General features: G+C 43.8%; 1 protein-coding gene across 1 annotated transcript in view; it reads right to left on the bottom strand.

Moving 5' to 3' along the window:
• Window positions 1-12,815, bottom strand: part of LOC147666261 (NBAS subunit of NRZ tethering complex-like) — a 359,627-nt gene that overhangs the window by 150,500 nt on the left and 196,312 nt on the right. The window contains exons 9-10 of the mRNA XM_086949183.1: window positions 1,909-2,166; window positions 1,132-1,257 (exon numbers count right to left, since the gene is read on the bottom strand). Of these exons, the coding sequence (XP_086805309.1) occupies window positions 1,132-1,257; window positions 1,909-2,166 (384 nt within the window). The remainder of the gene's footprint in view (window positions 1-1,131; window positions 1,258-1,908; window positions 2,167-12,815) is intronic.

A 12,815-nucleotide genomic window follows, 5' to 3' on the forward strand; every position in this document is an offset into this window, starting at 1 on the left:
GGCCTTCATCCCGGAGGAGAACAGGGCTTTAGATTTGGACAGATTAGAGTCAAAAGAGAAAAGTAACTGCATATTATCAGCGTATGAGATAATCTCAAATCCAAAACCTCTGGCTATCTTAGCAAGAGGGGCCATGTAATTATTAAAAAGCGTGGGGCTCAAAAAGAAACCCTGGGGAACTCCATAGGTCAGTGGCATTGTTCTGGACCTATAATTGCAGAGGATGATTGTTTGGGATCTTTGGGACAGCAAATCCGCTAACCATTTAAGGGCCATTCCTTGATTCTCTAGATCACGGTGTCTGTCTAGAAGTTGGGGGTGATACACCATATTGATGCAAACATTTCAATAAAAAAGATTTGGAAAAAAATAGATCATATCTGCATGAATGAAATTGAGGAGGTATACAAATTCAGTTTACCTAAGAACTATGCCAGTTGATTTGGGCCCAAAAAAAACAAAAATTCGACATGAACAGGCGAAGAAGAAGTTCCAAGTGAATAGAAGGATGTAGATAATTGTTGAATAAAATTGTTAATGAGGCTTTGGTAGTTTTAAACTAAACTGTGACTATGTAGGCAGGACACATATTTGGTCGGTGTGGAGCACAAATCTTCTGAAATGATTTTTTAGCACATGTTTGATGTAATGTTGTAGCCAAATGTAAGTATACAAATGCTTGAAAATAGTGTTATAATGTGGGTGACAGGAAAAAACGAAACTCATAAAATACCAAAGTCTGCCGAAACAATATCACAGCAGGTATGTATCCGTTAATTCCCCCAAACCTCGTGAACATACCACCGAAGGACACCACTGTTTCGTCTTTGTTGCTCGCGTCCCACAACATGTTACAAACTCACTTTTTATACCTGGTAGATACTACTGAGCTAATGTTACTGACTTCTAATAATAATCTTCCTGCTTTCCACTCAGCACTCTCCCAGTTGTTGCACTCCCTTGTGATATTCCTGCAGCTTTCAGTTGTCTTGCTGTAAGGTCACACTCAGACGCAGTATTGCTGTAGCTGCACTTTTCCGTTATTTTAATGAATTATTTTACGACTTGGTTATTAACATTGTTAAGAACACATTTTAATAAATAAAGGGGTAATACTGCATTAAAACCTACCAGATAGTCCTGAATGGATGCAATGTTTACTGCTGACTTTCTCCACTGCCTCTGATATACCAAATCAGAGTCAAGGCCATATGCTTGTGCCAAGGACAATGCTTCACCATATTCTTCATTATCGATCTAGAACCAGACAAGCAAAGACCTTTATAAAAACAACGTACTGTATCGCTGCATAGGATGTGGATATCTTGATTTAATAGGGGCTTCATTAAAAATACATCTTTTATTCAAAAATGCAACAGAAAGCCAACAAAAATACTTTGTGGTGGCTTTGTTTGTATCTTTTATGCAACCAGCGGAAATGTTATAAACTTTTGAGTACAATAAGGACGTCTAAATGGATGAGCTACACAGATTGGTCATATTAATAAATGTTGTGTTCAGAATTTAAAAAAAGGCTCAAAATGAATACAGAAAACTAAAATTGGGAAAAATACTAGCAGTTTGTGCTGAAACTGGGAATCGTACCTCTAGTACCCATTTCTAGAGCCAAAACTAATCCAGAAATCAAGTGTAGCAGTATTTTCCTGGGGAACACGTGGAACCAGTTTCCCTGGAAAACGCAAAGCTTTAGAGTTCATTTTTTTCTACTGTACCATATTAGGAAAGACTTTCATTTGTGCAACTACAAGCTTAGTTAAATTGGTACACTATTGATCCTACATGTATGCTATTTAAACAACACATGGCAATTTAAGCATACAGTTTCACAGTACATATCATAACATTTGATACCTTTATTTTCAGCCATTTTTTAAAACACAAACTAACCTTTCTCTGGTAAAGTTCCTCCGGAGTTGTGGATCTCAAGCTTACAAGGCGGTAGTTTTTTGTAATAGTTCGTGGACGTTTCCGAGGGGGTGAGAAGCGCTCCATTTCTGTCACAAAGTACAAGCCTTGCTTTATGTAACTGAAATATCTGGCCTTGGCAGAGGTTTCATCTTCAAAGTCTGAATCCTCCTCTCCCTCTTCATCCTCACCAGGCCTGCTCTCTAGACGAGACCTCTTTGGAGCCAACTTTATCTCACACTAAATGGGACACAAACATTAAGAACAACGTTTGTGTCATTCAATGTAGGTGCTGGAACACATTAAAACATTACCATGGTATTCAAGTTTATGTACATATCTTTACCTTTTATTAACATGGCTTGTAAGAGCTGTAACAATCTCAGAATATAGCACTCTCTATTACTCAATCCTTTGGAGCTATAAAGCCAAGGGGAACAATTTCAACCACACAGTAACAACAATGAAATGTCATTCTCTTTGGGAATAACTGGGCATACAACCTTGTAGCAAAGAATTTTTGAAAAGTTTAAACAGGGTATCTAAAGTTTGTAAAAAAAACAAAAAATAAGGGGTAGACTTAAAAACACTTAAGGCTATGTTAATCAATTGGCTAAAGATTTTTCTTGAACCACTTTCTCAGTTATCAAAATCATCTTTATACAGAGCTTAAAGGGGAGTTTCCGGAGATCACGTCCAGTGCTTACTCACGGGCAGATTTTTAAATGTCAGTATTTTTATTAATTACATATCCATTTTTATTCAGTGAAACAAGATCCTCAATCTTGCATTACATTTTTTAGGCTGAACAAAATACATGTTTTGCGGCAATAATGTGGCTACCTTGCAGCTGAATATTAGAGATATACAGTTTTCAGATATCTTTCATACATACATTCATTCATTACTTGTAGGCAAGTTAATAAACGCTATATCTTCAAGTTTCTGAAGCAATATTCCAATAATATAATTTCCTGTCAATGCTTATACACTGGTTTTATGTTCTACTTATTTGTGAAATGTAATCTTCTTCATTTCACTCCAAACTTGTAAAGTAATTTAAAATGTTCTAGAACCACCGCCTTGCTAACAGATATATATCTAATAAACTCTAGGTTCGCTGTCAAAGTTAACAATACTAGTTAGATCATATTAATATGTAATCGATAGGCAGAGTAGAGAAGTAGCTACATTTCACAGGCTTGTAGATCCTCTACATTGAACAAATGAAAAAACTTCTGCTAGTTGTATATTAACGGTCCATCCGAAAAAACTTAGTATAGACTAATTATTACATGTAAAATTAAACCAACACTAATTCGCAAAAAATGCGTTAGTGTTGCATCACTTCAGCATCCAATGGACGAGAGAGATTTAAATTTGATTTCTTCAGTGTAAAAGATCCTGTGAAATTTAGCTAAAACCGGGTGGACAAAGATGCTGTTTTAGTTAATCTAAATGCGTACCACGCGGTCGTGCTGCACACCGGATTTTCAAAACTCACTTTAAAAAAAGACAAGCACATGTGAGTGGTGTAGTGAGGGGTAGGAGCTTCTAATTACAATATTTAGAATAGAGTTCCTTCTGCTTTTATATTTTAAGTCCCAGCTTATTTTTTGTGATTACTACACAGTTGTGTTGAGAAGAGGAGGGAGGAGCATGTACTAATATGTAGCAGTGAAACAATGACTGTATTTTGATTATTTAAAGTCTTCAATAGATAAATATCACAATGTTACATAAGTAACATGATAATATTTACAACTTTGTTGATACAAGTGCAATGGTTGAACTGAATTAAAGAACTAAAACCAGATTAGTCATATCACTGCGGTTACTCAATAAAAAAGTACCTACACATTTGAAAAAACAATTATAAATATTCTCAATATGTTGACAACGACTTCTCGGTTTGGCATGCTCTTTGCTGCGGGTTTAATCTTTGAACATAAAGGCGCTTCTACGGCACATTTCAGCGCTCCTCGCTCATGATGCTGCCTGTTATACGTGACCCCTATAACCGTGTGATCTGGGGCAAATTGACAATTAAGATTTCCCCTTGCTGACGCCTACGGCCAGGGTTGGACTGGGGGCAAAAATCGGCCAGGGCACACCCAAAAAAAAGTGGCACACATTTGCATATGGCCTTTCCGCAAAACACTGCTTCGTTAGTTAAGAAGAAAGGGAGTGGGGGCATGCTTTATTTACTTCACTTAGATAAAAAAAATGCACAGATTAGTTCACACTGCTGAGCCACACATGAATGCAAGTGAGACCACTTCTGCTTAGGCCCCCTATCCCCGCTCAATCACCATACATTAATGGGCAGGCCCAGCAAGAGAAAGGGAGTGATACCTCTGTCCATCTGTCCCCAGAAAGGCCATTCAGGCACCCACTTGGCCGCTGGCAGCATCCTAAGAGCACAGACAGCCCCCAGGCTGCCCAAAAAAGCAGCCCACAGTGAGAACTTGGCTACCGGCCCTTCGGCCATTTCCTGAGTGCCTGCGTTACCAATTTGACACTGGCTACGGACGGTTGTGGGGTACAGTGAAGGCCCTGTTGTGTGACAGCAGACGCGGGTGAGCAGTGGTAGGGCTCGAGACTGTTGATCCCCTGTGATTAATGGCTTCCCTGGCACACCTTAATCCACGTGGTGGGTGATAACTAGGGAGACCAACCGTTGTAAATTTCACGGACCTTCTGTAATTTTGTTCTCACGTCCATTGTCCGTGACAATCCCTTTTACGGACCCCTTTTGTGTGTAATTTTGGGCATTGGTGAACATCAATGTTCCCCTGCCAGAAGTCCCAGCTCTCTGATGGGGCTACCTCGGACTCCTCTGAGCACAAGAGTAGCCCCATCCTGCCCATTGTCATTCTGTATGCTATCGGATTGCCCACATTTGCAAATGGCCTTTCCAAAAAAAAACACTGCTCAGCAAAGTTTTATGAAAATAAAGGGTGAGGTGTGCATGTTTTATTAACTTCACTTAGATAAAAGAAAATGCACAGATTAGTTCACACTGCTGAGCCACACATGAATACAAGTGAGACCACTTCTACTCAGGCCTCTTGCCCCCGCTCAATCAGCACACACTACTGGGCCGGCCTAGCGAGAGAAAGGGAGTGATACCTCCTCTAGATGGCAGCATCCTAACAGCACAGACAGCCCCTAGCCTGCCCAAAAAAGCAGCCCACAGCTAGAACTTGGCTACCGGCCCTTCGGCCATTTCCCGAGTGCCTGTGTTACCAATCTGACCCTGGCTACGGCCGGTTGTGCGGTACGGTGAAGGCCCTGTTGTGTGATGGCAGACGCGGATGTGCAGTGGCAGTGTTTGAGTCTGTTGATCCCTTGTGATTAATGGCTTCCCTGGCACACCTTAACCCACGCGGTGGGTGATAACTAGGGTGACCATAAATTTCACGGACCATTCGTAATTTGGATCTCATATCCATTGATCCCTTTTACGGACGCCTTTTGTCCGTAATTTTGGGCATTAAGGAACATCACTGTTCCCCTGGCAGAAGCCCCAGCTCACTGATAGGGCCACCTCGCACTGCTTTGAGCACAAGAGCAGCCCACCCTGCCCATTGTCATTATGTATGCCATCGGATTGCCATATACAGAATGACAATGGGCCAGCCTGTGCTCTTACTGCATGTGGTGGGTCTCCTCCTGCCACAGTGTAGGGCAGGACATTCAGTCAGGTGGAAGAAATGAACAAAAACGCCCATGCTGCTAGGTGAGAATCCAGATCATGAAAGGAAGCTGGTGAAAGAAGTTAAAACAAAAAAAAGGGTTATGGATCTTTTACTGTCTCATCATTTTAAAACTGACGCATTTTCAATGTTATATTCAACAAATCCACGGTTGCTGCTTTTTTTTATGCAACTAGCAACCATTGACAAAGCCAATAGTACTTGCTTGTAGATGTAAGACTACTTTTTGTGTTATATATCTGGATGCAATGACAGAAGCATCAAATTACCAGTCGGGCGGCACACTATGCGAAGCACAGATTTTTAAGTGTTTTAAGCCATGCCCTTAATTACATCGAAAACCCCCTTTGGAGAGATCCCCCAGTTTTTTCACCTCACTTAAAGCCCTGGAAACAACACTATGGCACAGTGGCACTATGCATCAAGCATGACTCATGACTTCCACATTTTCGGACTGCTGCCTATGTAAAGGAGCATAGTGAGCCCTCCCCTGCCCCACCCCTTGCTTTACGAACTACAGCTGGGGTGAAGTCCTTGATGGGCCTCTTTGTAAAGACCACAGGATAATGTAGAGGTAAGTTATGCAGTCTTTATTGAAGTGTATGCCCTGACACTGAAAGGCGTCTATTCCAAACAGCAGTCCACCTCCAACTGCCCACCAACCGCCACCCTCACCCAAGGTTCTATGATGGAACCAAAGGACGTCAAAGAACCATGGGCGAGGGCTCGCAACCAGGGCCAGCGTGAGGCCGGTAACGAGACCAGTGCATAGTGACAGTGCGCGTGCCAATAAACTAGTAGAATAAAAACACAACACTCTTCTGTCTGCAACTCAGCAGTTAAAGGTTCAACTCATAATTAATGTGAAAAGGAGTGTAAGTGAGGGGATGGATGGATTAGTGAAAGGGTGAATGAATGAAAGGGTGAATGGATGGATAATGAGAGAAAGGATGGACGGATGAGTGAGTGGAAGGATGGGTGAGAGAAAAGGTAAATAGATGGATGTATGGGTGGAAGGGTAGATGGACGGGTAAAATAATGTATGGCTGAGTGAAAGGGTGGATGACAGGTGAGTGAATGGGTGGATGGTTGAGTGAACTGATGGATGGGTTGATGAATTGATAGGTGAAAGGATGGATGGATGAGTGAAAGAGTGGATTTAAGGCTGGATGAGAGTGAAAGGGAGAGTGGGTGGACAGAAGGGTGGATGATGAGAGGATGAATGGATGAGTAAGGGAGTGAAAGGGTGGATGGATGAGTGAAAGGGTGGATATATGAGAGAAAGGATGAAAGTGATCGGGTCACAGGATGGATTCATGAATGCATGGATGAGTAGATGGAAGGGTGGATGGAAGGATGGATGGAAGGATGGATGGTTAAATGAAAGGGGGATCGAGAGAAAAACGGAGGATGGATGGATGACTGAAATGATGAATGGGTGGAAGGATGAGTGACTGGGTGGATGAATGAGTAAGTGAAAGGATGGGTGAACGAGTAGATGGCTGGATAGATGAGTGAATGGATGGAAGAGTGGATGGATGAGCGTAAGGATGGATAAGGTGAAAGGGTGAATGGAGGGATGGAGGGATGGATGAGTGAAAGGGTGGATGGATGAGTGGAACGATGGATGGATGGATAGACTTGCAAATGGTTGCATATTTATATGGATGGGCACACAGATGGAAGGACAGAATGAATGGGGAAAGACTGAATGATGGATGAAAGAATGATTACACCTTGTAAACCCCATTATCTTAAGTACATTTCCTATAGATTTACTTTCACATTTATAGGAGTCATTGTATCTATATAATAAGTGTGTGATGTAACGCATTCCGACACCCTGTCCTACTTACTTGGAATGAGCAGCACTATAAAAAGAAATTAAATACACATGAGAGAGGGTCTATGTGAAGAGGAGGGTCACCATTGGAGGGTGGTAGCAAGGCCGGACTGGACGGACCGGGCATTGGGCTTTCCCTGGTAAGCTGGAAAGGTCCGCCTCAGCAGCATTTAGATAGTGGTTTTGTTACCACAAAAAGGTCTTCACATTTGCGCAAACGTGTGCACATACTGAAGAACCAAGAAGTACACAATTGTCTCAACCCAATATAAACTTCTTTTTACTGGTACTTAAGTGCTTGTCTATTCACTTACTTATATACTATTGCTCGACCTCTTCTGATGCGCCTGTAAAACTTACCCTTTTGTCCTGAATTTTGACCTCCAATCCTGAATTTAGACCCTTTCTCTTGAATTTTTACACTCACCGTCCTGAATTTGCACCATTGCCAGTTGGTCACCCTAGTCATAACATAGGCGTTCAGTCACTGGGGGTTAATTGGTGAAGTCTGGGGTTATGCTGGCCTCTCTATCCCAGGGGTCACAAGGCGCTTTCCAGGGTTTCCCTGCCAGCAACCTGTGCTGACATTGCTGGTGTCTGGGGTGGAACTACGTCCCCCACACCCCACGGCAGCTAGGCGGAGCTGGACCTTCAACGCGCTGGATGCACCATACTTGGTTCTACGGTACTGTAACTCCCCAAGGTCCTGTTTATAAATACTCTTCTTATAACTGCGTCTTTGGCTTAACTCATAATGGTAAAGCCTTAGGAATCCGCAACTATTAAGGCCAGAACAAATTCCACAACATTAGATGGATATATTAAGAAGTCAGTGGGGACACTAAAGAAGAAACTAGAACATGCAGAAAGGCAGTTTTTACTGCTACTATTTCACAGACAACTGGGTTAATATCTGAAAAAGCACCTGAGGCATTACCTACAGATTGGGATGTTACCTATTACGAGATGATGTTGGACACACAAACAGGGTTTGCCCCATAAGCCCTGCACATAGTGCCCCTACAGCAACAATTTCTGATTGCTGTCTACAGAAAGGATAACAGCTTGCTGTCCGTGTATCCACACAAAAATGCCCTCCCCCCCGGGGCAAATGGAAGAAACGCCATGTACCAAACAAAAAAGAAAATGGCGCTATATGCCAATGTGACAAAGTGGTTAGCTGGGGATCACCACAAGAAATACTTTTGGTGGAATAAAAGGTCCATTGGACAAACTATTAACTCCAATTACCAAACGGCTTAGGGCGATTGAGGACTCCCTGAAGCATCATAGGAGTTTGTACCCTGCAGGATCTGGCACTAATCCACCTCAAACATGGACCACACACCCGGGCTATGTATCATCAATAAATAGCCATCATCTGCCCAAGAGTGGCGTAAAAGACCATGCTGTTTGTAGTAGCCAGGATAAGCAACTTCAACAACGCCCAACGCACCCCGACCTCAGACTATGTAACACAGAGGGTGATGCGATACAGGCCGACCAGCTACAGACACAATTTACCTTCCCGGAAAACGAGCTGCAGAAATCAGCTGATGCTGCTGTTCAATCATTCAAGACCAGAGTTGGTGGCACCAGGAAAGGGAGGTAAAAACAGCAATGAGGGGATGCCCGATATGACGATTATAGACTTACCCCCGACCTGAAGCCCTTACATTGCAGTTATGACTAACATACTGCCTTTGATGCCTGGCACAACCAAATCCCCTGTACAGCTAAAAAACAAAGTATTACACTGGCTCCATTCAAAGTTTATTTTCCCTATTGCAAAAGCAGACCAAATCCGGATTACATGAAGGACTGGTTGGATTGGCCCCATGAAAAAGGTGTTCAAGGGGTACTGTATTATTATCAATTTTTAACAACCAAAGTTCACGGCGGAGATCCTGGCAAAATCGGCGTCGCTCATTCAGACTGCTTAAAGCGTTTTCCTTTGGGCTATTTTTACCAACATCTACGACATGATTTGGAGACTCCCACTGCTTGACCATACGCTCAATATCCATCTGCTATCCCAAGTACCAATGCTTATACACCCTTCATGAGATCGGTTGACTCTGTGCTATTGATGACTTTGTTCCTATCGATCATGAGGATGAATGGGTGGACAAAGCTGACAACCAAATTGTAGGTCCACTAAACTAATCTTGGGGGTTTGACCAATGTGTGGTCCCTCCCTCCAACCATTGCCCATCATTAATTAGCCTGAAAACCACTATCCATTCTGCCTTACTAGTGGCATCCAACTGCTGGGGTATCAGGGAGAATTGGTGTTTTACTACCTGGAACATGTGCTGTCTCCGTAGTAAACTCAATTCCCCAGATTGGTGCCGTCTTACCTCAGATTCTGATGTAATCTATATACAGGAAAGCTGGTGTGTGGAACCTATATGTGTGGAAGCGTGTCCATCTTTCTTTTTGGGAGCCGCTCCATCCCCAGCAGGGAGGGCAAAGGGGGCTTGCAGATTCTGGTATCCAATCTGTTATTGGTTACCACCAGGAGGGTTGTGACAATTTTGTCCTTTGCCTAACTACTTTGGATATCACTTAGAGGGCTTGGTTCGGTGCAAGTCAAGGTTATGTTTCTTTAACACATTTTATTGAGCGATATATATGAAATCCAACAAGGCCCATAGGGTCCAGCAAGGCAGTGATCAAGTACAAAAAAACTATAATCCAATTAACATGTGAACTTTCCGAATGTCATCGTCCAGAAGCTGGTGACCTTGACGAACTGGCTCTTGTACAATTCCCCTATGGTCTGCCCAGTTCTTCCATATCTTGGGTAATTTTTGGGTGCATCCCCTAGCTTTGTATACTGCAATCTCCATTCCCATAAAGTGGTCCATAGCCTTTTTCCAGACCGACAGGGACGGAGGGGCTACTGATTTCCACTCTTTTGCAATGTTGCGTACCAGGAGAGAAACCGTATATCTATCCCGGGGTTAAATGGGATCTGCCAGGACAGGACTCGGCCCAGTCATGTGCGGACCCCCTGAGAGAATCACTCTAGTAGGGGACAGTTCCACACAGTATGAAGAAATGTACTCTCCTCAGATCCCCAGCGGAGGCAGACTGGGTGGCCATCTCCCCCATACGCCACAGCAGGTAATGTTTCAGATAGACCCTATCGAGGTATTAACATTGAAAAAGCCGGAGTCTCGCTGCAATAGCTGTTCCTCGGGGAGAACCCAGTTCTCCGGTCCAGTCCTTATTGTCCAATTCGCCTACATCAGCCTCCCACGCTGTGCGCAGAGCCCGAAAGGTGTCTGGCTGGTTAGATAGCCGGCTCTGGTAAATCTTGGTGATTTTATGGTCACCCAAATCTCCCATAAGCAATTTACTTTCTAGGGTGTTAAATTCCAGTGAGGTCTGATAAGGTCTTAATATAGGGACTCAGCATGTAGGAGCTGAAGGAACTTAGGAAATTGAGCAATGCAGCTGAAACTTGGTCTGGAGCATCTGATAGGACTTCAGTGTTCTGCCCTGCATGACGTCTTCCAATCTTGAGATCCCGATGAGGTCCCATTTCTGGAATCCCTCCAATGCCGACACCAGGGGGAGCACATGTCCATACCACAGTGACGTCTGATGCGTTAACCTGCCCCACCATTTAATTTGTCGAAGGGTCAATCACCGCAAGTCAAGGACAACTTTCATTGCTGGGGGGAGAGTGACGCCCAATCTTCCCTAATATATGTATGTCCAAAGCAGAATCGCACCCATCAGCCTCTTATCAAGAGCATTAGCAGGGCTCCCTTATGTATCCAACCACCACTCAATTATTATTTGGAGGTAGGCTGCCCGGTAATAAGACTCTGCATCTGCTGCCGCAATGCCCCCACAGTAAGTGGACTTGAAGCATTTGCCTAGGGCCATTCATGGAGTCCCCCTATCCCAAAGAACATATCGAGAATAGATTTCAGTTTTTGAAACCACGCCTGTGGAATGTAAAATAAGAAATTTTGAAGCTGATAAAGGAACCTGGGCAACAAGACCATTTTGTCTGGGACAGTGGAAGGCCAGTCTAAGTGTTTATGTCCTCTTTCAAACGAACAAGTGGCTCTACATTGAAACCCTATGCCACGGGGTAAACATAAACCCTCAGGGTCCCGGACACAGTCTGTGGCCAGTTGTACATCCGCCGCCCAGCCAAGGCTAGGTGGGCCTGACCAAGCCATGTAGAGTGTAGATTTGGAGGAGTTACATAGAGGCCCAAAGTCTCCCCAAATATCTGCATTATCTGCAACAGTCTAGGTCCTGTCACATCGGGCCTTGTGATTGAAAATAATGGCATCTGCGTACAAGGCAATTTCATCCGACTGTCTCCCCCTCCCCGAACTCAAATCTCCGAATCTGCACATCAATCCTCACCCCTACTGCCTGAAGCTCCAAGGGAATATCAAACACAAGAGGGTGACAGAGGACAACTGTGTCTTGTCCCCTGCCGTATGGGGAAAATGCACGACCCAGCTCCCCCCATCCATACTGACACTGTCAATGCCGTATATAATAGGTGGATGATGGAGATGAACAGTGGCCAAAAATTGAGCTGCTGTAAGAGAAGAAACAAGTACATCTAATTAACAGAGTCAAAGAACTTATCTATGTCAGGTAGAAGAAGCATTACTGGTTTTCTAAGCCTATCTGCCATTACCAATGCATTGCATGCTCGTCATCAATTTTGAAATGTAGCGCTGCAGGCTATGAACCCAGTCTGATCGTGGTGGACCAAATCAGGGATATAAGTGATCAGTCTATTTGCCACAGTCTTGAGCAGAATTTTAACCTCCAGCCGTAAGAGGGAGATCGGACAATACAATGCAGGATCGTCCTTCGGATGCCCCGGCTTTGGGAGGACCACAATCTCAGCATGGCGCCAATCCAGTGGTGTGGCTCCTGCCTCCACCACGGACAGTATGGCTTTGAGGAGGTGGGTTTGAAGTTTGAGCATGTATAGTTTAAATAATTCACTGGGGAAGCCATTAGGGCCAGGCGCCTTGCCAGAGTTCATATCTGACAATGCTGAGAAGAGTTCCTCCCCGGTAAGCGTAGAATCTAGCAGATGCCGGGGACAAGGATCAGAGTGGTAATGCCCACACAAATTTCTCCATTTGTGCCTCCTTCAGTACCTCCTGCTCGGCATAAACCCCCTTCAGGAGGGACGCAAAAACATTAGCGATGATATCAGGATCTGTACGTGGAGAACCTGCGTCACCACCCAGCAGAGGGAATGGGGAGCTTTAGGGGCCCCCTGGCACAATCTAATGGGCAGTTGACTCGATTTGTCCCTCCAATGGTATATC

The sequence above is a fragment of the Lissotriton vulgaris genome, unplaced genomic scaffold, assembly GCF_964263255.1.
Source record: "Lissotriton vulgaris unplaced genomic scaffold, aLisVul1.2 SCAFFOLD_2284, whole genome shotgun sequence".
Taxonomy (NCBI): Eukaryota; Metazoa; Chordata; class Amphibia; order Caudata; family Salamandridae; genus Lissotriton; species Lissotriton vulgaris.